The 23,330-nt window shown below is 43.6% G+C and overlaps 1 protein-coding gene across 16 annotated transcripts in view; it reads left to right on the top strand.

Annotated features, from left to right (window-relative positions):
• Positions 1-23,330, top strand: part of AFDN (afadin, adherens junction formation factor) — a 1,598,291-nt gene that overhangs the window by 218,782 nt on the left and 1,356,179 nt on the right. For all 16 annotated transcript variants that reach the window (XM_085611917.1, XM_085611916.1, XM_085611915.1 and 13 more), the window contains exon 5: positions 19,079-19,239. In XM_085611917.1, coding sequence (XP_085468043.1) covers positions 19,079-19,239 — 161 coding nt within the window. The remainder of the gene's footprint in view (positions 1-19,078; positions 19,240-23,330) is intronic.

Here is a 23,330-nt window from a genome sequence, read left to right as displayed (position 1 = left end):
TTGAAAATGATGCGGGAGGGTTGCCCCCAGGAATAGGAGACGCCCTGGTTGCGAAGGTGGGTCGTAACTGGCCGGAATTCTCACCGTTTCTGGAGGGTGATGGCTGCCAGGTCCTGGTATAGAGGTATGGTGTGCACCCTGATTACCAAGGGTTGTAGATCTCGTGCTTGATGCAAGATGAGCTCCTTGAGCTGGAAATCAGTCAGGAAGGCCAGTATGTCAGGGGAAGGCGCCGGGGCCCTCCGCTGCAGGCTGACTCTGTGAGTCCTGTCAGTTTTGATGGCAAAGTCCAAAGGTTCCTGCAGCACATGACTTAAGAGCTCTTGGAGATACCCAGTAATGTCCGTGCCTTTGTCATTGGAAGGTACACCCTTCGCCCGTATGTTGTTTTTATGGGAGCGGTTCTCCAAGTCCTCTGCGTGGGCCTATAGGTCGATTTGTTGGGCCTGCAGGCAAATCACTTCTTGCTGCAGTTGTTCAACTTCCTCATCGCAGGATTGCTAAGGATCCTCCATCGTCGCCACGCATTCGCCCACTGCGTCTAGATCCCTGCGCACCTCCTTCATTTCATCAGCAAAGTCCTTTTTAAGGGTGTGAAGGTCATCCGTCGGGGCCGAGAATAGCTGGGACAAGAAGGCCCTTGTCACTGGTTTGTCCGCATGCTTCGTCTCGTGCCCCCCCAGGCATACTGGGGAGGTGCAGCCTCCACCCCCTGTCGCGCCTGACATTTTGGCGAACAAGTCCTTCACAGTCCTGTCCTATTTCCCCTTCTCTTTTTCCTTCTCCCTCTTACCCCGCGTGGTGGACATGTCTGGGCTGCGGCTGTGCGGAAGAACGGCCGTCCAGATGTGAGGACCCCCCCTCTGGCAAGGCGAAAGGGGCACGGAGCGCACGTCCTCCACTCGTGGTATGTGAGTCAGCGGCTATTCGTGTCTCTCTCCCAGCACCCACACCTCCCGGATGCTGGGTATGTCCTGAGGTTGCACCAAGGCAGGTGATCCGGTGCCGTTGCTCCCCGCCACCAAGAGAGGGGAAGGAGGTGTGCAGTCCAGTAGCCTGCATCTATGGTGTGTTGTGTGTCCGTGTCCGGGTCAGAGGGCCAGGCCTACCCCAGTGCAGCAAACTTTCAGCATCAAAGGTGTCTCTCCATGGCGGATCTCCCCTCCTGACGACCCCTGCTCGCACCAAGGCTCCGACGTCTAGTGACCCTAGCTGGGCCAATGTGAAGCTGCGCGCCGGTACCACCGGGACCTGTAGCGGTACTTCCCTTCCGGTGCAGGTTTATGGCGCTGTGGGCCTTCGCAGCTGCCGGTTATCAACGCTGTCCCGTCCCCTCCCAGCCTGGCAGAGCACCACGCGGCAGTCGGTTGTGCAGTAGGCCTTGGATCTGCCCACACCCGATCCCTCCGATGGACTGCTGGCCTCCCTCTCTGTGCTTGCAGCCAAAGTCAATGAGAGGGCTCCCAACCTGTGCCCCCTTAGGGTCCCAGGCCAGTCTGTCAAGGCCGTTACCACGCAGCCTCGCTGTGAAATATCTACACCCACCGGCCCCTCCTACGCCTTGTGCTGTGATTTTGTATGGGGCAGTGGTCTGGGGCTTTTTCAAGTCATCAACTCTACAAACCATTAAAAATGTCTTCCTTAGGGAAATAATGTAATAATGTCCACCCCACCCACTATGCCCTCCATCATTTGTCATAAGGAATTGGGGTTAATTCCCCTGGCAGATCGAATACAGATCGCTCCTACTATGCTAGGGCGCTTGATTTGGGTGAACGAGGAACCAGCCCTTTACAAGCAATAATCCAGGATTGCCTAAAGTGTGACCATGCATTCAAAATACCGTGGCTTAGCCATGTCGAGTTGCAACTGGCCCTCGTGTGGAAGCAAGATTGCTTTGCCGATCCTTATCTTATTACTTCCGTTTCGAAACCCCAATTACAAAGAGATCTTTTAAATGTTTTACTGTTAAGAAGAGAACAGGGGAAGACTAGCAAAACGCTTGTAACCGACTGTTTACCTTTGCTTACCAGTGATGCAATTGAGCCATACCTTCTGTACCCTTTTAGCCACTCTAAAAATCTATCTTTTAAGACTCAGATTTGGCATTGCGCACCTTCTGGTGTCGTAACCCAGTAAAACATATCACAGCACCCATCTGGATCCCTGTCCCTGTGATTGTAACTCATTGCAGAACTTGCTGAATTTTCTTTTTTTCTGTCAGCTATATAATAATCCGCACAGGGAATTTGTTTGAGGGTGCTGAATATTAGAAAATGCAGGCTGGCCCTATTCCACCTTCGGCTACTCCAATCAGAATATATCTGTGAAATGATCTACAGATTTAGCTCTGCTGCGATTCTGAGGAGGCTATTCGGAAAGTGATTGCTTTGTTTCCCCTGTAAGATTGTGTTTTAAACTTGACCTTTTTTACTTGCTTAAATAGGTCTTTCGGAACTTTGGAGACTTTTAAATCCTTCTTGGCACTTTCAACAGGCACCATACATTTTGTATAGCTGTCTGTCTCCAAGTCTCCTGTTTGTGTTTGAGTTTTGTTCTTCTTCTTGCCGTTGGTTAAAAGCACCATGCACTTTATAAAGAAAACTGAATGATTATTGTTCAGTTGTGTCTGATGTAGGCCATCGAATTTTAAATGATTTATTCTGGACGGCCCTTTATTTGTTGTGTCGTCATACATTTTGAACGTGTTAAGCGGTCTCCTGTATGGTTCTATGGTTAAAGGCAGTATGCTCTTTATAGAGAAATTAAATTGTTTACTCATTGGATGAGGCATCCTTTCTTGTACAATTTTAACAAAACTGATGTACTTAAATATAACTGAATTGATGGTTATTATGGCTGATTGAGGATTTTGAATTTTAAATGATTCGATTTGGAGGGCCTTAATGGGTCCCCATGTTTTTAAACCTGTCAAGCTGTTGCCTCCTGAAACTCACTTTGTTTTGTCTTTTTATGTGACTTTTATGGTTTTACAAAACCAAATAAAGTTTTATTTGATTTGAGGCCAACACGTGTTTCACATTTCAAATCTGTTCATCAGGGGACAGAAAGACATTAATTGTTCTAGACCTTGATGTAACGGATTAAAATTGGCTCGTAAGGCGCTAATGGGCTGTCAGCAAGAGCCTATGCCGCGATGGAATTGGGCAGCATGACCCGCCATGCAGTCACAATGCTAAAAACGGTGCTATAGCCAGAGCTAAGAGATATGTAAATAATTTAAATAAAAACTAAAAGGATAATTAAAATCAATACAAACAATTTCATTTTCAATCCAGACCTTCTAATGATCCTCATTTTGCCGAGAAACTTAGCAACTGCGCAGGCAACTAGAAGGCTAGAGTCCAATTTTAAAATGCCAACACTTCACGATGGCAACAAGTGCCAAGCCGCCCACAAACAGGAGTTAGCCATTTGTCTCTTGTAGAATAGTACATACGACACACAAAGAAAATAGGGCTAATTGACTCAACAAGAGGACAGCCTGGACAGGAGTGCATGTTGTGAAAGGCTGCTGTCAGGAGGTTGTACCAGTATTCACCGGGAGGGAGCCAAATCTGAATTGCATTTAGAGCTTCCTATCCTGCGGGATCGTAATGACCTCCAGATATTTAGACACCTGAGAGTTTGAATTCCATAAAATCCATTGTGAGGCGGCCCCAAGACAAATGAAAAATAAAAGACTGGGCCAACCAATTCTAATATTGTTTCTTAATCAGGTCGTTATTAGGCAATAACCTGGGTCTTGTGTGTCCCACGATCCCTCCATCCCAATAGTATTAAGTAGAGACTTCACTTTAGTGAGCCAAACAATTTTCTTAAAGCAATCAAGAGCACTGGCTTCGGCAAGAGCAGTAGCATATGGTAGCAGCTCGGGAGTGGATTTTAAGAGCAGCCGAAAGAGTCGGGGTCATAGCTTCGCTTTCTCCACGATTGAAGATCTGCCCATATCCAATCTTAGTGGGTGAAGGTGGGTACTTGAGGAAGTGAACATAAAGCTCTCAAAAATGTGTTCTCTGTTGTAAGAAGACCGTCCAATATTTCGAAGCCCCAAAGTTCGGCCCCATACAATGCTGAACCCACTGCCCTGTGATCATATATATGGAGTGGGCAGCTACTGGTTTGCTGCGGGAGGTCCTATGCTCTTTAATCAAGACCCCTGTGGTCTGTCTATGCTGGAGAGTCCGCATTGTTACATGGCGCTTCCAAGACAAATCCTCAGAGAGAGTGACACCCAAATAATCAAAGGTGTTCACTCTCTCCAGGTGAATCCCATCCAGTGTTAACTTGCCTTTAAATGATTTGTGGGGATTCAACATTAGGAATTTGGTCTTCGAGGTATTAACCTCTAAGCCTCTCATTGCACAGAAAGCCTCGAAGCAATCTAGAAGCAGCTGCAGACCTCTAGGGGTTTTGGAGACTAACAACGTATCATTAGCAAACAATAGAGTTGCCATCTTAGCTCCCCCCAAAGTAGGGTCATCAGCAGGAATATCATTAAGATACTGAACAACTCCATTTATAAAAAGCGAGGAGAGTAGGAGCCAATACACAGCCCTGTCGGACCCCCCTATCGACTCTGATTGGATCTGTCAATTGGCCTTGGCTACCCCAGAAAACCCTTGCATAATTGTCCTCATGAAGACGAACAACCAATGCCAGGATCTCGGAGGGGAGGCCCATCTCCTTCAGGACGCACTAAAGCTTATATCTAGGGACAAGGTCAAAAGCAGACCTTAAGTCAATAAATGCTACATAAAAGTTTCCCTGTCCTATAGTCAGTTTCCATGCCAATAGGAGTAAGCAAAAAACCTGGTCAATAATGCTAGTTTTCTGTCTGAACCCTACTTGAAAAGGGGACAGGATATTGTTGTCACTTATCCAGATGTGGATCTTCATAAGGAGTGTGCGGGCAAAGATCTTTTAAGCACTATCAATCAGGCTAATGGGTCTGTAGTTGGAGGGCTTCGAGCGGTCACCCTTCTTATAAACCGGATTCACAAATCATACAATACAATGGTCTACAAGGAAATACATATGTAATCCCGAAAACAAGACGCAAGATGACATGAGAGACCAAGACAAAACAGAAATAGTTTTAGAAATAAGCTATATATTGTTACACGACAGAACATCTGATAATTCATAAAGTCCATAAAATGGTCACTTCACACTTTACGTACCTTAAGGTTACAGTCCTATATAAGGCAGTTGTGTTGACTCCATTTTTAATATCTTTCCTTAAGCGTGGGGCTAGGGCTTCTCTGGTGTCTAACGCGCTACGTCTGTTTATTTTCTTTATTGCAGTCTTTGTAGGGGTGGGCCCTGCCACAATAAGTGAAGTCTTGTGCAGCCATTAAAGAAGGCAATAAAGAGTTAATAAAAATATTAACAAACTAGGCAAAGAATATAGTCATAGCAGAGTTACATTACAAATGCTGTTGGTTTGTGAACCAGCACTAGTCTCTTTGGTTGATGTCAGCTATGTCTGTCATTGGTCACGGTGGGAAGAAAACAGTCACATTTTAATCTAACAAGTTTGATGTTAGCCTGATTTTCCCTACTAGATTATTAATATCCTGGCTTCAAGCACTAAAATGTTAAGTTTTGTTTTCTCCATTCTTGGAATGTCTGTGGTTTGGCATGTTGTATGAAACACACTAAATTGTCTGAAGGTCTGCAGCATTACTCGGTGCCCAACGGTATCCTCCACTGCTCCCTAGTATCTAAACAAGCCTAAGTGAACCCCTTATGTGAGCAACCCAAATGGGGAAACTGAATCCCATCACTCACCAAAGGTGACATGCTTCATCATCTGGGATCTCCTCTCGGCTGTAACCCCTAGTACAGCCGAGGGCTGCAACCCCCTCACTGTGAGGGAGGAGCGCAGGGATGTTTTGCTGGATCTCCTAGGATATACTAAAATTCAAAAGAAGATGCGCTGTGGTGTATAATTCAGTGATGGCGCAGTACAAAAGAATAGAAAAAGTGAATTTAAAATTGGCTACTTAAGGTAGAAAACTTTTTATTATATATCTCTTAGTGTCAAGGTTAAAAACAGTGGTAAGGCAGTTTTGGAAAAAATAAACTGCTACTGTCTAGTTTAGAGGATCGGTCTACATGTTTCAGCTATTTATGACCTACAGAGTGTCTAGCCTTCCTCAGGACCTAAAAAGTATAAGCTACTGCGTTATATGTGTGATAACAAAAATATAATGCAAACGTGAAATGTAAATGAAAAACTGGAAAGATACAACTTATCGCACCACTTGTTTCATTTCAAGGTACATGATTTAACCTGTGTGAAAAGACAAATAACGTGTTAAGATAATGGTATAGCAGTGTGAAAAGTAGCCGGGAGCTGGTAATAAATACTCAATCTCCCCATCACAATTAATGTGTAATAACTTTTAAACATATTGAGACTTACCCGTAGTGTGCGGGTAAAAAACCTCACCACACCTGGCCACTACTCAGGACATGAGGCATCGCTCTAAAGGGAATGATACAAAAACCGGACTTATAAAGATATAGAAGTCTGGTTGTGACTTCCAAGGGTTTATAACAAATCAGTCTATATCTAAAAACACGGTGGCAAATGAATAGGGACTGTCATGGCAACGTTTTAGCCCAAAAGACAAAGCATCAAAGCAACGACAAGAACCCTCAAAAATATATGCAGTAAAGGTGCTTAATGCGATGGTATCATTAAAGTGAATAGTCACTATGTACGAACAATGCTGGCCTGAGGTGTTAAAGAGTCATCTCAGAGTCCAATACGCCCAAGCCAGACAGTGACTATGTAATGCAAAAGCATGGCAAGACCGGCAAAGCAGGCACAAAGGCGACTTACCTAACCGTCCCATTTATATGCCTGTAAATTAGATAAGTGAAATTCCGGCATGTACCTTATGACGCTATATCAAGTTTCCCAGATGCTGGGAATTGTAATTTTCGATGTAATTGTGCTGCATAAACGTCGTGCGAAATGTCACTAATGCAGAAAAAGATAATGTGGTGTTCGTCTAGGCAGGACTAATAAAAATGGTAATTTACTTGCGGAATGCTGATGCTATGGACCTTGCAAGTGCCAATTGAGGAAAGCATCGTGTTCTGTAGATCTACTAAAAACACCAATGATGATGGAAAATGTAGTTCCAAAGAAAACCCCAAGATCTAGGTTCGAGGATGTTATGGGATCTGTGTCTATAAAGTCTTAAATATGGTGGTTGCGAAATAACATCTCCCCTATGCCACCCGTTCTTTCTCTTGTAGATTTTGTCAATGCAGATGCAAAAACGCTTCGCTTGAAGAGAACTACTGAAGTGTCAATGGCTCATGGGAAATGATGTTCCAAAGACGCTAGGTCAATGGAACCACCACGTTGCCAGTTGTGCATAAAAATAGTAGTTGTGAAGATGCAGCGGTTCTGAGATCGCCGCTGATATGGATCTTATTCTGAACTCGGCTCTAAAATATGTGTCTAAGAAGATTATGACTTCAAGCCCATATTATCGCATGCACTGTAGGTAATAAAAACCAGAACACCCTCAGCTGTCTGCGTTAAGTCGAGCTATTAAAAATAGGCTATCGTGTTCGAGAGGTGTATAATGCGTAATAACATGTCGACTACAAGAAAACGGTAACTTTTCTAGTATAATCACGTTAGTGCTCAAAACGGGATAACCATCCCATATTATGCAGAGTTAACAGATCTATTATGACCACATTTACTGCGCTAAGGCCGGTGGCAGTCTACCTGGTGCTACATGGAGACACACACTGAGAGATAACACACGTATACATCTACATAACTGGCAAACTTCACAAATCTATATGCTGAGTTAGTGTTGCATTAATAGACGACCAGAGAAATTGATGTTCAGTTCCTTTGAGTCAGACGCAATTGTTCCACTCTAGACAAATTCACTGAACATGCAGGACTACTCTCCCAACAACTTTAGGAACGAAGGTACCCGCACAGACTTGTACATCAGTCTTTGAAGCGTCCTGCCAATAACAACCGAGAGGCACTACTGGAAATACGAGAAGCCTAGCCCCCCACTTCCAGACTCACATGTGTAAGTACGTTTCATGCACTGTCTAACAAGATTCAGCAGACCATCTGCAAACATTGGAGTATGTTGAATATTGATCACGCGAACCTTTCTCCTCCTCGGTTTGCTTTTAAGAGGAGTTCCTACTTGAGAGACACTAAGGTACAAACTCTACCGTAAAAACCTGTATCTAACCAGGTAACCCAGTGGAACTTGCCACCAGTACAAGGGCATTTCCCATGCGGGACCTGCTCGGCTTGTCCACAAACGAGACCTTCTACTACATTTCGATTCAGTTAAAACCATAAAAGATACATCGTAAAAATCACATTTCAGGTTGTCTAAGTACAGTGTAGTTTTATCTTCAATTAATATCAATTCATCAAGGTAGGGGGCATTAATAAAAAAGACAATAGTATGACCTAACCACAATATCACTATAAAAAATACAATATAATATATACATTAAAAGTAGGCATTGGTGGTTTTATAAATTTATTTGTACGAAGAGCTTAAATCGGTGTCAAACCTCATCTTCCATTGTCTATATCTTTCGGTGCAGTTCCTTATATGATCCTCTGAAAGCTACAGGTACTTTTTTTTTTAGTGCAAATACAAAATCAAATTTTTTTCTTCTACCGTCATTAGTTCATAAAGTGCATATGCAAGGCTTACTAAAATCACAGGTATAAGTACACATAATTTTAAACTGTTAAAACGTCAACTCAGGTTTAACTCTTATGAGACTTACATTAAATAAATATCTGCTTACACTGAAAATAATTGATTGAATATGTTCCTGGGTTTATCATGCTGGACAGAAAAATAGTATGTGTAAATCATTTTCTTTAGTTTCACTTTGACATACGCACAACTCATTGCTTTTTCTGTCATAGTTACTAACCCATTTTGATTTGCTCACGTTTATTTGTAGCACACCATATCTAAACTTCATGTATAGAGATTTGGCTAATTGGGGGCGCACCTCATCCAAAAAGACTCAAAACTTGCTGCTTCTTTAACCAGCATTGGCATAGCCAATAGGTCTCGCTTTTGGGACATTATAAGTATTTAGTTATGCAGCACAATATCATTGGTGCAACAACATCAACTGTTGCATGGCTAAACACTTATAAGGTCCCAAAGGCGAGACCTATTGGCTATGCCAATGCTTGTTTACTTCTCAGATTTCATTGATGAATTAGAAGCTGTCTGACAGGATTCCTGCTCATTCGGCTCACACAGTGCAGGCCTGTAATTTAATAAATAAAATTAACAATGTTATCAGAAGGTCTTAAACCCATGACTAAGACAGGATGAATCAAATCTTCAAGAAACATTATAGATGTATACATCAAGCAGATATCAGACTGCCCCAACATGAAATTTTAATTTCTTGTGTACTTTTATTTTTAATCTAGTTCACCTGGAAATCTAAAGTGCCAATTTCACACTAGGACAGCCTTTTCCAGAGCTGGTGACCCAGGGGTGAAGCTATCAAAGTCGCAATTTGTTGAGATCTGCATAGTCCAGTTATTTATGTTACGTTACATAGTACAGATGGCATACTGCACTGACTCTGTGCTCGCTGTAGACCTTGGTCTCCAGAAGACAGAGCACTTTAAGAAAACATCAAACATAGTGATCTTCCTGGCATTAATGTCTTCTAACCATGTACACCTCAAGATGGGTATTGGCTACAGAGAGAATTCAGTGGTAATGTTCTCGGTCTGATGTGTGTAATGCAGAAACAGTCAGAAAAAATGGTTGTGCAACAAAAGAAAAGCAGCAATCACTGGCCAAGCCATACTTCTTTGGCACACACCTTGCTGGGAAATGCTTAACCGCCTTTTCGTCAGGTGTGGGATGCGGAGCATTCCACGTCCCCTCTTCTGAGTGATGCTAGAAGCCATGATGTCCGCTGCCTGACTTACGTCCAGATATGCGACAAACCAGTGTTAACAACTTGGGGAGGGGAGCTCAAAGTTTCACCTTAGTTGCACTGTAACACATCAAAGCCTCAAAACAGAGAAGCCAAATGACCCCCACATACAGACACATAAAACATACTGCAAAGAAAGATGGGGGATTTGGTAAACAGAGGCAGCACTCATACAGCTGATCTACACAAGTTCAAATAAGGGAAGTCTCTTTAAATGTGTGGTATTATGACTATTCAGGACCAGAATAAATTCAACCACAAGGTAGGTCCCCTGAGTGAAAGACAGGGTAGCCACAACGTTGGAGCAAGCTCACCCCACCCTCCGAAAACGATTTTGTTGACCCTTTATTTTAATTTTTTTCATCAAATACAAGCAGTACACATTGCACTGTTTATTTTAACAGAGTTGAGCACACAGGCGAGAAAACAACGTGGGCATGTTGGTGAAACGCACATAGCTAATAGAGGAACCTGGAGCGCAGCAGAGTGGGAGGTTGAGGGGGTAGAATACATGAAGAATTGAGATGGAAAACACATGCACTCACAGAGGTTTTAAATAAAAAGAAGAGTTGTGCCTGAAAAAGTGAGCTGTGGAAGGACAAAGTAATGTGTTTATGCTCCAGGGACACAAGATGACACAGAGAAGCAATGTATAAGAAGCACGTAAATGAGTGACAATGACGTAAGCCAACAGCAAGTAACGGACAGGCGTTAAGATCCCCGTAAGCTAACAATCTATCTTGCAATGGACAGCGCATGCGGTGTTTTAGGCGAGACCTTTACAAGTAGTCCCTGAAAGAGTAAGAGGGAGCGTGGGGTCAACGTTAAACTATGGATAGTGCAATGAGAGCCCTTCCCAAAAACAAAACACAAAAATATGCCCTGCAGGGATTCCATTCGTAGATGTTTTGAGGGATGGGCAAAGCGCACAGCTTCCCTGAGAAAGTGACACTCTCAACTTCTCCGCTGGTTTCTGTAGTTCGTTTCTGAGAATGTAAATGTTTATCTCATTATTTGTTTTGCATCTTGCAGGCTCAGATTAGTAGGAAATGATTAATAACATTAAAACGTTCACCCGAACAAGCCGGGTCCCCAAAATATGTCCTGTATGGGGCACCCAAAAACAATAGGATGAAAATGCCTCCATCATACACCCCCCCAACACACACCCCCAACACCCGCAGTGACGCTGTTGCAAAGTTCCCCCAACTGAACAGCCCTGCTCTCAAAGCACTTATCCCTCCTCATGCCCCCTCATTTTCTGGGGTCGCACTCTACCAGCATATAAATAAATATTACTCTGCTCCCTCTCTCTGGGTCAAACTCTTACCAGGAGAACCCCTCTACCTGCCCCCGTCGAAAGACGATCTTACCCCGAGCACCTTCCCACGTTAAACCCTCTGCGATCACGTCCCATGTAGGCTGAGTCCTACTTACGGTTGCTTTCCTGCGGTAACCCGCATCTAATTAGCACCAACGACAACCGTAAGAGGTTGAACACAGCCCCGAAGCAGTGAAACAAAGGCACTAACCGTGCCCGAGTCCCCGTCCTCTCTGCCGCCTTCTCAGCACCTGAACTCCTGCACCTGCCACGCGCCGGTCCTCGCTCTCACTCACTCCTTCACATGCTGCACATAGACCCCTTCCAGCATCCTTATGGAGCGCCCTCCAAGGCTGTCCTCCCCATGGTTGACGCTCTCCATTGTCAACACAAAAGGATCCCACGGCCTCATTTAAAACAAGCGGCGAATACTCGTGCGGAGCGTACCCTGTTTTTGCAGGGGGCTGAAAGCAGGGCCGCAACACAAAAACAAAGCTTTAACTTGCTGCTTTGCTGAAACATTTTTTATTCACACTGAGATTTGGTAAACAAACTGAACTACAAAGGAAACAAGGGCTCGCCATTGCGGAAAGGCAGCTGCTTGTTCTGACACATGATCCATCACTACACGTCTCCTAGATATAAGAAGTACCCTCACGACAGCCGACAAGCAAACGATCCAGTCCGGATGGGCCGTACCAAAAGGAGACAGGGCGGGAACAAAGAAGCCTCATTTTCAATCGGTGGCCACAATTTAGCATAAATGATGACGCAAGCCAATGAAAATGATGGGCGGGGCTTCAAGTCCCCTTCTGAAATCTCCTCAATCACAATAGCCCTCGCAGAGCGAGCATGGCATGCACGCTGCAATGCTAGGCGAGACCTAAATAGTAGCCGAAAGGGTGTCGCCCGACGCTGTATCCGGTGCAGGCAGAAGCCTTGCTTCCTAGATTGGAGCCTCAGCCCTATTCCCTTGGGTTAGGACTCGGGCGGAATGGGAGGGGTTGCTGGACCACTGAGTGCGTCTGAGGTCCTCGACCTTCAGTTCACCTCAGTGGCAGTCAAGGCTAACGTCTTGACAGAGGTGCAGTAAAGGGGAGTCCTCACCTCAGAACCACTATTTCTGTTCAATGACGCCCTCACTGATTTCCTTTTGGGGAGTTGTTCCAAACCCCACACTGCGGATATCGCTTGGAGATGCTTTCATCTTGAGTGGAGAACAGGCCTCCTATATTCCTTTCCACCCATACCACTCCTGCCCAGAGTTCTCAAGAAGATCAAGAATGGCCGGGCCAAGTCATCCTTGTGGCTCTGGGTTGGGCACGGAGAGTCTGGTATCCCAAGCTACTGAGCATAGCCATCTATCCTTCTATCAGACTGCCCCTTCGGGAGGATCTTCTGTCGCAGCAGCAGGGGAGGGTCTGTCACCCTAATCTCTCCAGTCTCTGCATTCTTGTGGAGATTGAGTGGTGCCAGTTGACAGCCTTTGACCTTCCTCTCGAAGTCTGTAACATCATCTTGGCAGCTAGGCGTCCGCCCATCAAGACAGTATAAGCCTGCCGTTGGAAAATATTTGTTGCATGGTGTTTTGAAAGACATCGGTCCCCTTTCTGAAGTTCTACACTTAATTATTTCCCTTGCCCAGCAAGGCTCTGGACACTCTTAAGGGATACTGGTGTGCTCTTTTTACAGTTGCCTGATCAACCCTGTCTGTTCATATCCCCTATTGTACATAGGTTTCTAAAATGTTTTGTTCATTTCTTCCCTCCTTAGCCATTTATCATCCCTCAGTGGGACCTTAATATGTTGTTAACTATCTTGATGCGTGCTCCTTTTGATAATTGCCCCCTCATGCTTCTAACAATTCTTGTGGCTATTACATCTGCCCTTAGAGTAAGTGAGCTGTAGGCCTTTTCATCTGCAATACCTTACTTATCAGCCTATCCTGACAAACTGGTGCTTCGCACAAGGGCCTCCTTTCTACCGAAAGTGGTTCCCCAATTTCACTTAGGCAAATCCATCACACTCAAAAAGGGCGTTTTCGTTCTACCTTGTCTGCACACACGAGTTCTTGGCGGATGACCAACTCTTCGTGGGGCATGTTGGTGCGAAGAAAGGCCAGGCTGTGCAGATGTGGACCTAAGCATTGGCCTAGAAGCAACCTCTAGTAGGTTTGTGAGCACATTCCACCAGAGCTAAAGCTGAGACCTCTGCGTTAGCTCATAGAGTTCCTGTCCTGGACATCTGCCAGGCAGCCAGTTGGGGTTCCCTGTGCATGTTCACCAAATATTACTGTCTGGACAGTCCAATCTGTAGGGCTGGGCACTTTGTCACTAGGTCCTGCAGAACTTCCAAGTCTGAAGTTGGTTCACAGATCCTTCTCCAGGGATGGTATTGCTTGGGTATCTATTCAAAGGTAAGGAATCTGCGGCTAGATGTCTCCTTCAGATAAACAAGTTACTTACCTTTGGTAATGCCTTATCTGGTAGACTACATCTAGCCGCAGATTCCTTACCGACCCACCCATCCATCCTTCCTGCTCTGCTAACTGATTTCTAGGGACAGAGTTGATACCTTTCAGAGCCCTAGTTTTTCACACCATTGGGCAGTGTTCTTCATAGTTCTGCGCTTTTGGCGGTTACAGTCGTTAAAAGAAACTGAATTCAGCGCACCTAGGTGGCGTCTATATAGGTGCTATGGTAGTCACTTCTGGCATGGACGACGCATGCGTTGCCGAGCGAAGACACCTACCGGGGCTCAGGGATACTGCTCACTAAAAATCTTCCAGATCCAGTCTGACGCCTGGACATTTAAAGGTAAGGAATCTGTGCTAAGTTTTAATCTAGACCAGATAAGGCATTGCCGAAAGAAAGTAACTTATTCTTTCTTTCCAAATCCGGAGTGTAGAAGACTTGCACCGTTATTCCGTGCTAGTCTCACTCCTCATTCACATTCTCCTCCCCATGAGTGCATATTGCATAGGGCATTGGGTTTGTCAGTTTATGCCAGCGGCACTATTGTCCTGTTAGTGATGACATTTTACTTTGATCACACATGCACATCCCCCTGAAAATGAATGCGCTTCAGTATATGGGCTGATGACCAAACATTTAGTTTTCCTTTTTTATATTTCCATTCATTTCTGTCCTTTTGTAATAAAACATTCTACAGTTCCCCCAACAGCCCTACCAGAACACTTGCTTGCGCTATACAAATCAATATAACATATCATGTTTAGAAGCATTATTTTAGCCTCTCTGTGTCCTTATATTAGTGATACACTATAAAAGATGGCCATCCATTGCAGTGTTTTCTAAGTGGCCATCTTCGAATGGTATTGTGCGTAGTGTATCATTCCTTTTATCACTAAGATCGCCAACATGTTACTTCTAAACTTGGCAGCTATGTTGAAACTTTAAAACTAGGGGTGTGTAAAATTAGTGTAATTTGCGTTTGTGTAATTAAGCAACATTTTGTGGCAATTATACATAATTACACAAAATGCAAATCTGGCATTTAGCTGTGTTCTTGCCTCCATTTTGGACACCAGGATGTATTTCGCACTAAAAATAGGAGCAAAAACACAAGTGCCACGAAGGACAGCTGCTCTCTTTCTGGTCTTTCGTTTTGGGTTCAAGCTATTTTGCTGCGAAGGTGGTATAATTATCGATGTGGCGTAATGGCATAGTTTTAGGAATTTTACATAACCAGTATAAAGTGAAATTCCCAAAAATGCGTTAATTACATGAGCTTAATTGAAATTTCACCCAGGCCTACAAAGCAGTGATGCACTATGTGCAATATCTTTGCAAGACTGCCACACGTTTCCAGTGCTTGCTATATATATATATATATATATATATATATATATATATATATTTGTATATATGTACATTTGGATAACTTAGGGTTTTTTCTTTATTTTTCATGCGTTGTTTCTTTGTAGGTTTTGGATATTGCTTTGCCTTTTTATATTTCAGTACTTAAATAAGAAGTGTAAGGTACGCCATCTGTATTAGCCAAAATATCTAAATTGTGCTGCAGTGAATAAGCGGATAATACTGATTTTATATATGGTAAATGCCTCACAAAAGTTTCCATACATATGGAGGCACTCCTAACATGGATTGTTTGTGCCAGAGGTCTTGTGAGAGAAGTGAAAAACATTTGACATGTTGTAAATTATTCGAACTGCTTAATACCTCACCGGTTTCAGATCACTGAGAAGCTGCTAACATGGCTGTTAAGTTGATCGTAGCTTAAATTAAAAGTTATGAGTATCAATGCCAATGGACGTTAGATGGCTAGGATTTAGTGACAGCAAGGACTGTAAGACCTGTGTGCACATTTTCTCAATGACTGTAAGAGTTTAGGCATTACGCTGTCTTTCACCCAATTGCTCCCTAGTATTCATTCCCATGATTATTATTTTTTTAAGTCTGCATCATTGATGATGCCTACCTCCATGCTTTCACAAAAGGAATAATATTAAATTGGATTCAGCATCTGACAACTGCTTCTGCAGAGACCACTATTTCTGTCTGCATAAGCATGTAGCATTAAGGAGAAGAATACGGTATTCAATCCTCCACTGCGAGTTAGAAACAAATAATTGACGAATCAATAAAAATCTCCATAGTGCTAAATGTTTCCCACGCTCCTCGTTGGAGCCAATAGAAGAAGAAGCCAATCGTAGGTTTGAAGTGTTAAATTTCCTTTTAGAGCACTTCGATGTAGATTCCCTATTCACAACAAATATCTTCTGATTTCAAAACAAGTTCTAGAACAAGCTTTGCATTTGGAAATTAGACATAGCAATTGAGGTGATACTGAGTGAATGTTATCATATAGAGTTCATCCCCCTGATTTAAACTTGGAGTCCAGCAGCAAGACAACCGCCGTAATAATAATCCACATTTGTAAAGCTCGAACATTCACCCGTAAGGGTCTCTAGACGCTGGGGGCCGTCGGGAAGATTAAGCAAGCTATTGCCCAGAGTCTCATGGTGCTGGGCTAATCTGCCGCCGGCGCCTGGGATCGAACGGTGATCCCTAGATTCCGGAGTCAGTCGCCCTGGCCGCGGTGCCACACCTCTTCTTCCGGTACATTTTAAGTACCGAAAACAAATACAACTAAATGCTTGGAAACAGGAGTAATTTTTAGGTCTCGCCTGACCCAGGCTTTAAGTAAGGGCTTCAAAAAATGCTACCACCGGCTACAGCTTGCAGTGCTTGTGCGCGGGCGCGCGCTTGAGCAGAGGCACCATATGGCATTCCTCATGCTCATTAAGTGCATCGCTCGCAGCACACTTGATCGCGATCACTGTCGCGTGACGGCCGCGCGCGCACCACTCCCTTTATACTCTCTCTTGTTTTACTTGGAGAATTAGTTGTGGAAGCCTGGTGAGTTCATGACTACATATATTATGTTTGGTTCCTCCTCTCTTTGGGACTTTCAAATCTAAAACATTTGCTATAATAAAGTTATCACAGCTATTAATTGCAATTATGATGACCGGACTTTTCAACCACAAATTGAAGCTTATAGAGAATAAGTTCTTATATATGGTGTGGGCAGGTGGTTTGCTTCAGCTCGTATTCTATTTGCAGCCGCAGACTTTTGTAGGCCGGACCAATGTGAGAAATGGTCTAATCCCCTCCAACTCTTGACTCTGGTATTGGGTCGATTGCCTAGTAAATCAGTGGCGTGCAATATTTTCTGCTCTAGTAACATTCTGTTCAATCCAGGCATCTTTTTTGCACTATTTCATTGAGGCTAAGAGTAGACATGTTGACGATAATAATTTGGGTTGGAAAACACCTTTTCAACTAAGTAAAATGATGCTTATTTATGTACATTGGTTGAATGTGTGTGCGTCTGTGTCTCCGTTTAGTATGGGTTGGAAAACCTCCGCTTAACAGCATTCAGGCTACTGGAAGTATGCCCCAAGACAACGTTATCTTTCAAACCTTCCTGGCCCAGATTTAAGTCCTTGTTATTTCATTTGGGTCAGTTGCCACTATTGGATGACAATGATGTCTGACAAAAAACCCTAACTGGAAAAAAATCGGTGAGGTTTTTCAGAGCTAGAGGCGATTTATATATTGTATACATCATTACTATGGGACGCCTATAGGGACGGTTATAAAAGATTGCTTTTGCCAGTGCTTAAAGATTGATGTGTTATAAGGGCGCTCAATGCTTCATGTTTTGGTGCTGATGAACCAGTAGAACAACTCTTGTGGGGAGAAGATATGCATGCTAAAGCTTATTAGGCCCTCTTAAGAGAGATTTTATGTTGTTTTGACACCTGTGATTATTAACATATGAGTACATTTATTACGATATAGCTAAAGTTTGACTTGTGGGAAAGCTTATGCACAATACAGTAGGGCTGAGTTGGTTGTGGAGGTGCATAAATGATAAAGACCTAGTTGGTCAATTGGGAAACTTTTTTTCAGATGCCTTAGTTCTGATTTTTTATTCTTTTTACGAAGAATTATTACATTGAATGTAGGCCCCATTTATTATGAAACACATGTTCATGTCAGTAGGCTTAAAGGCTGATTTATTATTGCCCCCTGCGCAAAACTGCAGACATGTATCTTGTTACATGACCTCTCACAGATCACCTTTGTGGGCAAAGATTTTGCTGTCGATTTACCCTCTTTAACCATCCCCGTGGGAAAAAAATTTGTAAGCAATTTGGTGGAGGGGAATTAGCAGTAGTATTTAATTCTTTTTAAATTGTAAGATTACCAACACATTAGTTATAAATGCGGTGGTCGTGCTGGAGCTTTAAAACAACTGTACACGTTTGTTTTTGCAAGCATATGTCCCACATGTTTCTGCAGCAGCATGTTTTCTTATTTTATTTTAATTTATACTGCTTATGTTGCTGAGTTTGTGTGCGTTGTGGTTGAGTAAGTGGGTGAATGCGAGAATGAGTCAGTGGGCGGACGAATAGATGCATGAGTCCAAGGATGAGCGATAGAGTGCATGTATGATGGATGGTTTACGTGCCTAAGGCATCGTTATCTTAAAAGGCACTTTAATTTATAAGCGTGGCCTGATTACATTTCCATTGTTTGTTCTAGCAGCTACAACCTTTAGGACGGTATGGAGTTTTGTCGATAATTATTAGGTGTTTTATACCACTAAAAGATGGGCTAATAGCGGCCTTACAAAACAGGCCTGCACCGTTTTCCCCCACGAATTGCCGATGAGAGTGCTTAGAAATCAAGTAATAGTGCATTTTTGTAGGTGTGCGCATTTAAATATTCAGTGTTCCTTTAAACGAATTTTCTCCCAGTGACATAATTGTGTTGTGAATACTAGCACGTTTTTTTCTGCGAATGTATCTTCCCTGTGTATATGACGACCTTCCCCATTCTGTGTTGGCTGAATTTGGTATGCAGTATAAATGACTTCAAATTTAGGGCAGCATTCACCATTTTTTAACGAATGATTGTCTAATGTCGGCAGCCTGCCTGTGCATGGTCTTCCAACTTTTGTTAAAATTACATTTGCAGACTGGAAATGGAATAATTTCGGAGATCTTCAAATTTAAACATAAGTTTCGCTTGCGATGACTTCCTTTACATCTTTGTCTGAATTTCCTTTTAGAAATGCAGTTCCCTGTTTATTTTTTGTGTTTTGATGAACATCAGTTGCGTGAAATCTAAAATAAATGACAGCAAGTATTAAACATGTTTCCATTGCCATTTGTTTTCCCAGAGAGAATTCGCGGCTTGCAGCAGAAGTATACAAGGATATGCCTGAAACTAGTTTCACCCGCACAATTTCGAACCCTGAGGTGGTGATGAAAAGACGGAGACAAAAGAAACTAGAGCAGAGAATGCAAGAATTTCGGAGCTCTGACGGCCGACCTGACTCTGGTATGAGGTCACCCTCTAGTACCCATTCTCACAGTCTGTGAAGTATATTGTATGGTGCTTTAAGATGGTATACTGTTTATGAAACGGGTACAGTGTGAGTGTACCTTGTCTGTTACAAAGAGCGTGCAGCCTAATAGTTTGAGGGTGCACTGGAACTTGTGTTTGGTTGCTTGTATATTACAAATGTTCTGTGTTATACTACCTGGTACAGCTTTACACTGATGCCCTATTTGATACTGCTTTTTTTGTGGTGATATGTAGTAGAGAATGTGGGAACTGTATGGTGCAGAATTTGAGTGGGGCATAAGCCGGAGTAGCTTGTCTGAAATGCGAGCTGCAAAGATTCTCAGAGGGTCTGTGACTGCTTAGACATTTCAATATTATTAACCGATTAATAAAGTTTATATATCTATAAACAAGCACAGTTGTAAATCATAAATTTCAAAACGTCCTGTGTGAAGGAATTTTAAATTAGAGGCTAAAAAATTAAGTTGGTATCCTCAAACTTGTTGGTGGGATAGTGCAAGCGCATAAAACTATATAGTATGAATGATAGGTGGCATTAATTGAATTTAGAAAAGCTCCAACCTTCACATTAAAATTATGATTTTTGTAGATTTGTTTGTGAATTAGATAAAATATTTAATCACTTGTATATTGTTTTGTGGTTCAAATCCTCTAAATTACTTAGGCCGGGAACCCAGGTTTCCAGTAATGACCCAATGGGGATCTCCGGACTCCAATAATTATTCATTGTGGGGTCTCTGGATTCCAGTAATGGTTAAGTGGGGGTCCACAGAAGTCAAAAGGTTAAGAACCAACCAATCAATCAATCAATAAGTCTTTATTTCGATTAAATTCATCATAAAAGACATTTGAACAGAGATTAAAATATAATAAAAAGTACACTTACATTAAGACCAAGCATTAAAATTCCGTAGTTATAAATAAAATTAAAATCAATACAGTGAGGGTAAAAAAAAACTGAATAAAAACAGGACACATTACTAGCAGGATGACCTTGCTCTTATAATCCAAACCCAACCTAAAAATTTGGCCACAGCAATTACAATGGGTTTACTCGTATCGTGTCTCAGTAGTCTTGGGGCCACTGACCCCACTCTGATGCCCATGTTACGGCAAATTGGTTTAAGCCATTTCGCCCGAGGAACTGTATAGGCAGGGCATTCGAAGAATATATGTCCAGTTGTTTCTCTGCGATTAATACACCAATGACAAGATTCGGACTCCGCCCCCTTCCAATTTTTAGTAAATGATCTAATTGGTAGGGAGCCGACCCTTAGCTGATGATAGTTTCCTGTCACTGGGCTTGCAGATAATATCCCAATATTCTTCCAGTAAGGGGTCACTTTTACACAACAGAAACATACCGGTCAGAGAGGTAGCCGAATATTGACTAAAATGTTTCTGCTGAATATGAGACCAATATAGACTTTTAAGTAATTTTTTAGAGGGGAAGGGATTGTTAGCGGGATTAGACCACAGAATTCCCAAGCCCATAGACTCCAGGAGCAATCTAACTTGTTTAAACCATACCAGGTTTCCCGAACACAAAATGGAACGGACATCCTGGATGGCCTTGGCATATGGTGCTAGTTCTGGTGTGGTCCAGATTCTTCTCCATAGCGCCACTGGTTTAAACCGGGCAATATCATCTATTGAGTGACACCCAAGATCCAATAATAGTGGTTTCACGGGACTTGAACTAGGAAGACCAGTAATTTTCCTTAGAAATTTATTTTGGGCTTTAACCAAAGAAGAAAGGTCGGCAAACCCCCAAAGGTCCGCGCCATAAAGAATCGCCGAGATGATCCTAGTGTTATAGATCTTCATGGCGGGACCTATCCTCTTGGTCTGAGACAGACTCACCTCTTTGGCCAAGCACCCGGATAACTGTGCAAACTTTAAAGATAGAGTGTCAATTTGGGGCTTCCAACTCAGTTTGCTTTCAAGGACAATACCCAAATAGGTCATAACGTTAGTTTGTTCCAGCTTCTCATTGTTCATCTTAACGTGACCTGCCACTAGTCTACCCTTGTTAAAAACCATAAGCTTTGTTTTTGAGACATTGACTTGAAGGTCATGATCACGGCAAAATTCATCAAACTTATTTAAAGCCGCTTGTAAACCCATCTGCGTCTGCGATAATAGAAGGGTATCATCCGCAAACATAAGTAACGGAAACTTGTTTCCACCTAGGGAAGGGGCGTCTGTTGAAATAGGTAAAAAATACTGCACAACCCTGTTGATGAACAACAAAAACAGGGTTGGCGCTAAGACGCACCCTTGCCTGACACCCTGTGTTACTGCAAATCTATCAGTGACCTGCCCTTGATTCCCCCATCTTCCCCGTGCAAAATTCGCATCGTGTAGCCTGATCACAATATTCAAAGGATCAGGGGGCATCCCTAATCTACCTAGAACCCCCCATAGTTTAGACCTGGGGACTAGGTCAAAGGCTGACTTAAGATCAACAAAAGCGGCATACAAAGTGCCACCGCCCAGGTAAACCGTTTTCCACACGATCAGTTGAAACCTAAAAACCTGGTCGATGGTACTGATGCGTGATCTAAACCCAGCCTGAAGGGGGGATAAAATCTCCTCCTGCTCGATCCAAATCAGAATTTTAGCTAAAACCATCCTAGCATGATTTTTTGGATCGAGTCGATCAGACTAATCGGGCGATAATTCCCAGGGCATGAACGGTCACCCTTCTTAAATATAGGCAGTATTTCTGCGCCTTTCCAAGATTCGGGGATAGCAGCCCCCCTGGCTATGGCGGTAGCCAAAAAGGCAATATATGGTACCCAGTTTCCTCGGTCGAATTTGAAAAGGTCCGCCGGGACACAATCCATACCAGGTGCCTTTCCACAGGGTATCTGGTTTAACGCTGCTTCAACCTCGCTGCAATCAAATATAAGGTTCTGCGTGTTAGTCATATCACAGAACTTATGAGGGATAATTTCATCAATCACGTTAGAACCTGAAAACTGGGACACAAAATGCTCTACCCATAGTTCGAGAAGAACATGATTAGTGGGAACCTGTGCTTTCAGTGAGTTACCCCACTTTACAATATGCTAGAACTTAGTCGTATTTTTGAGTTTACTGGCAGCTAGGAGCTCTAGCCAGTGGTTGTAATCCCAGGATTGTTTGGCCAGGGTTTTGGCTTTGAGGTAATTACGCCTAGCTAGTTGATTGTCACCCATGATCTTAGTTTTAATGGCAAATTTCAATTTGCCATAAGTCTCACGGCTTTGGTTGAATAGGTTTTTTTACTCGTGTGGGTTTGGAAAAATAGGTTTTTAAGCCCACAAATAAGACCTCGTGCGGCGGCGGGAGGGAAGACGTTGATGGCGGCGGCAGCAGGCAGGTATGAATTTCCCCAATAGTAGGGCCAAAAGTCTTTCACGGCTCTTACAGAGCCCCCTTGGGGGTGTTTCACTTCAATTCCACGATGAGTCACAAACTATGCAGAGTTAGGTTGCTGCCGACCAGGGTGCGTGCGGCAGTAATAGCACCAAAGAGGCAGGCAGAGGGAAGCTGCAGTAGTCAAGAGCGCGCCGCCGCCATTGGCTTACTTGCAGCGGACGTGCTGTGTGCTGCTTCCAAAGATCACGCCCTCCCGCCTCACCACAGCTGACTTTCAGGTCATCAATCTCCCCTGCTGCCGCAAGCGGTAGTTTCCTCCTTACCGCTATGGTTCAGGAGGTCACGGCGGCACCCTTGGGTAATCGTGTCACCGCGCGATGGGGCCGGACCGGCTGGATCTCACCCTCTGCGTTTTCCTGCGCTGCGGGTCTCTGGTCTGGTATATGGGCTTTGAGCCACCGCCGCGGGTAGCAGACACCTTCACACCTTTCTGCGCCGGGGAGCCGCGGCGGGACCTCCAGGTTGCGGCACCCCCGCACGAGGGAAACTGAGCCGCTGGATCTCTTTTCCGGCGACTGCCAACACTGTGGGTCCCGGCTTTCGCGCACTCAGTAGGCCGCCGCTTTCCGGGGTGGATTTTTTCCCGGTCGGACCTGCACTGTGAGCCGGGGTAGGCGGGTTGGAGAGTGCTTTAGACC

The sequence above is a fragment of the Triturus cristatus genome, chromosome 6 (genome assembly GCF_964204655.1).
Source record: "Triturus cristatus chromosome 6, aTriCri1.1, whole genome shotgun sequence".
NCBI classification, from domain to species: domain Eukaryota; kingdom Metazoa; phylum Chordata; class Amphibia; order Caudata; family Salamandridae; genus Triturus; species Triturus cristatus.
Note: the sequence above shows the minus strand (reverse complement) of the source record. Positions and strands in the feature narration are given on the sequence as shown.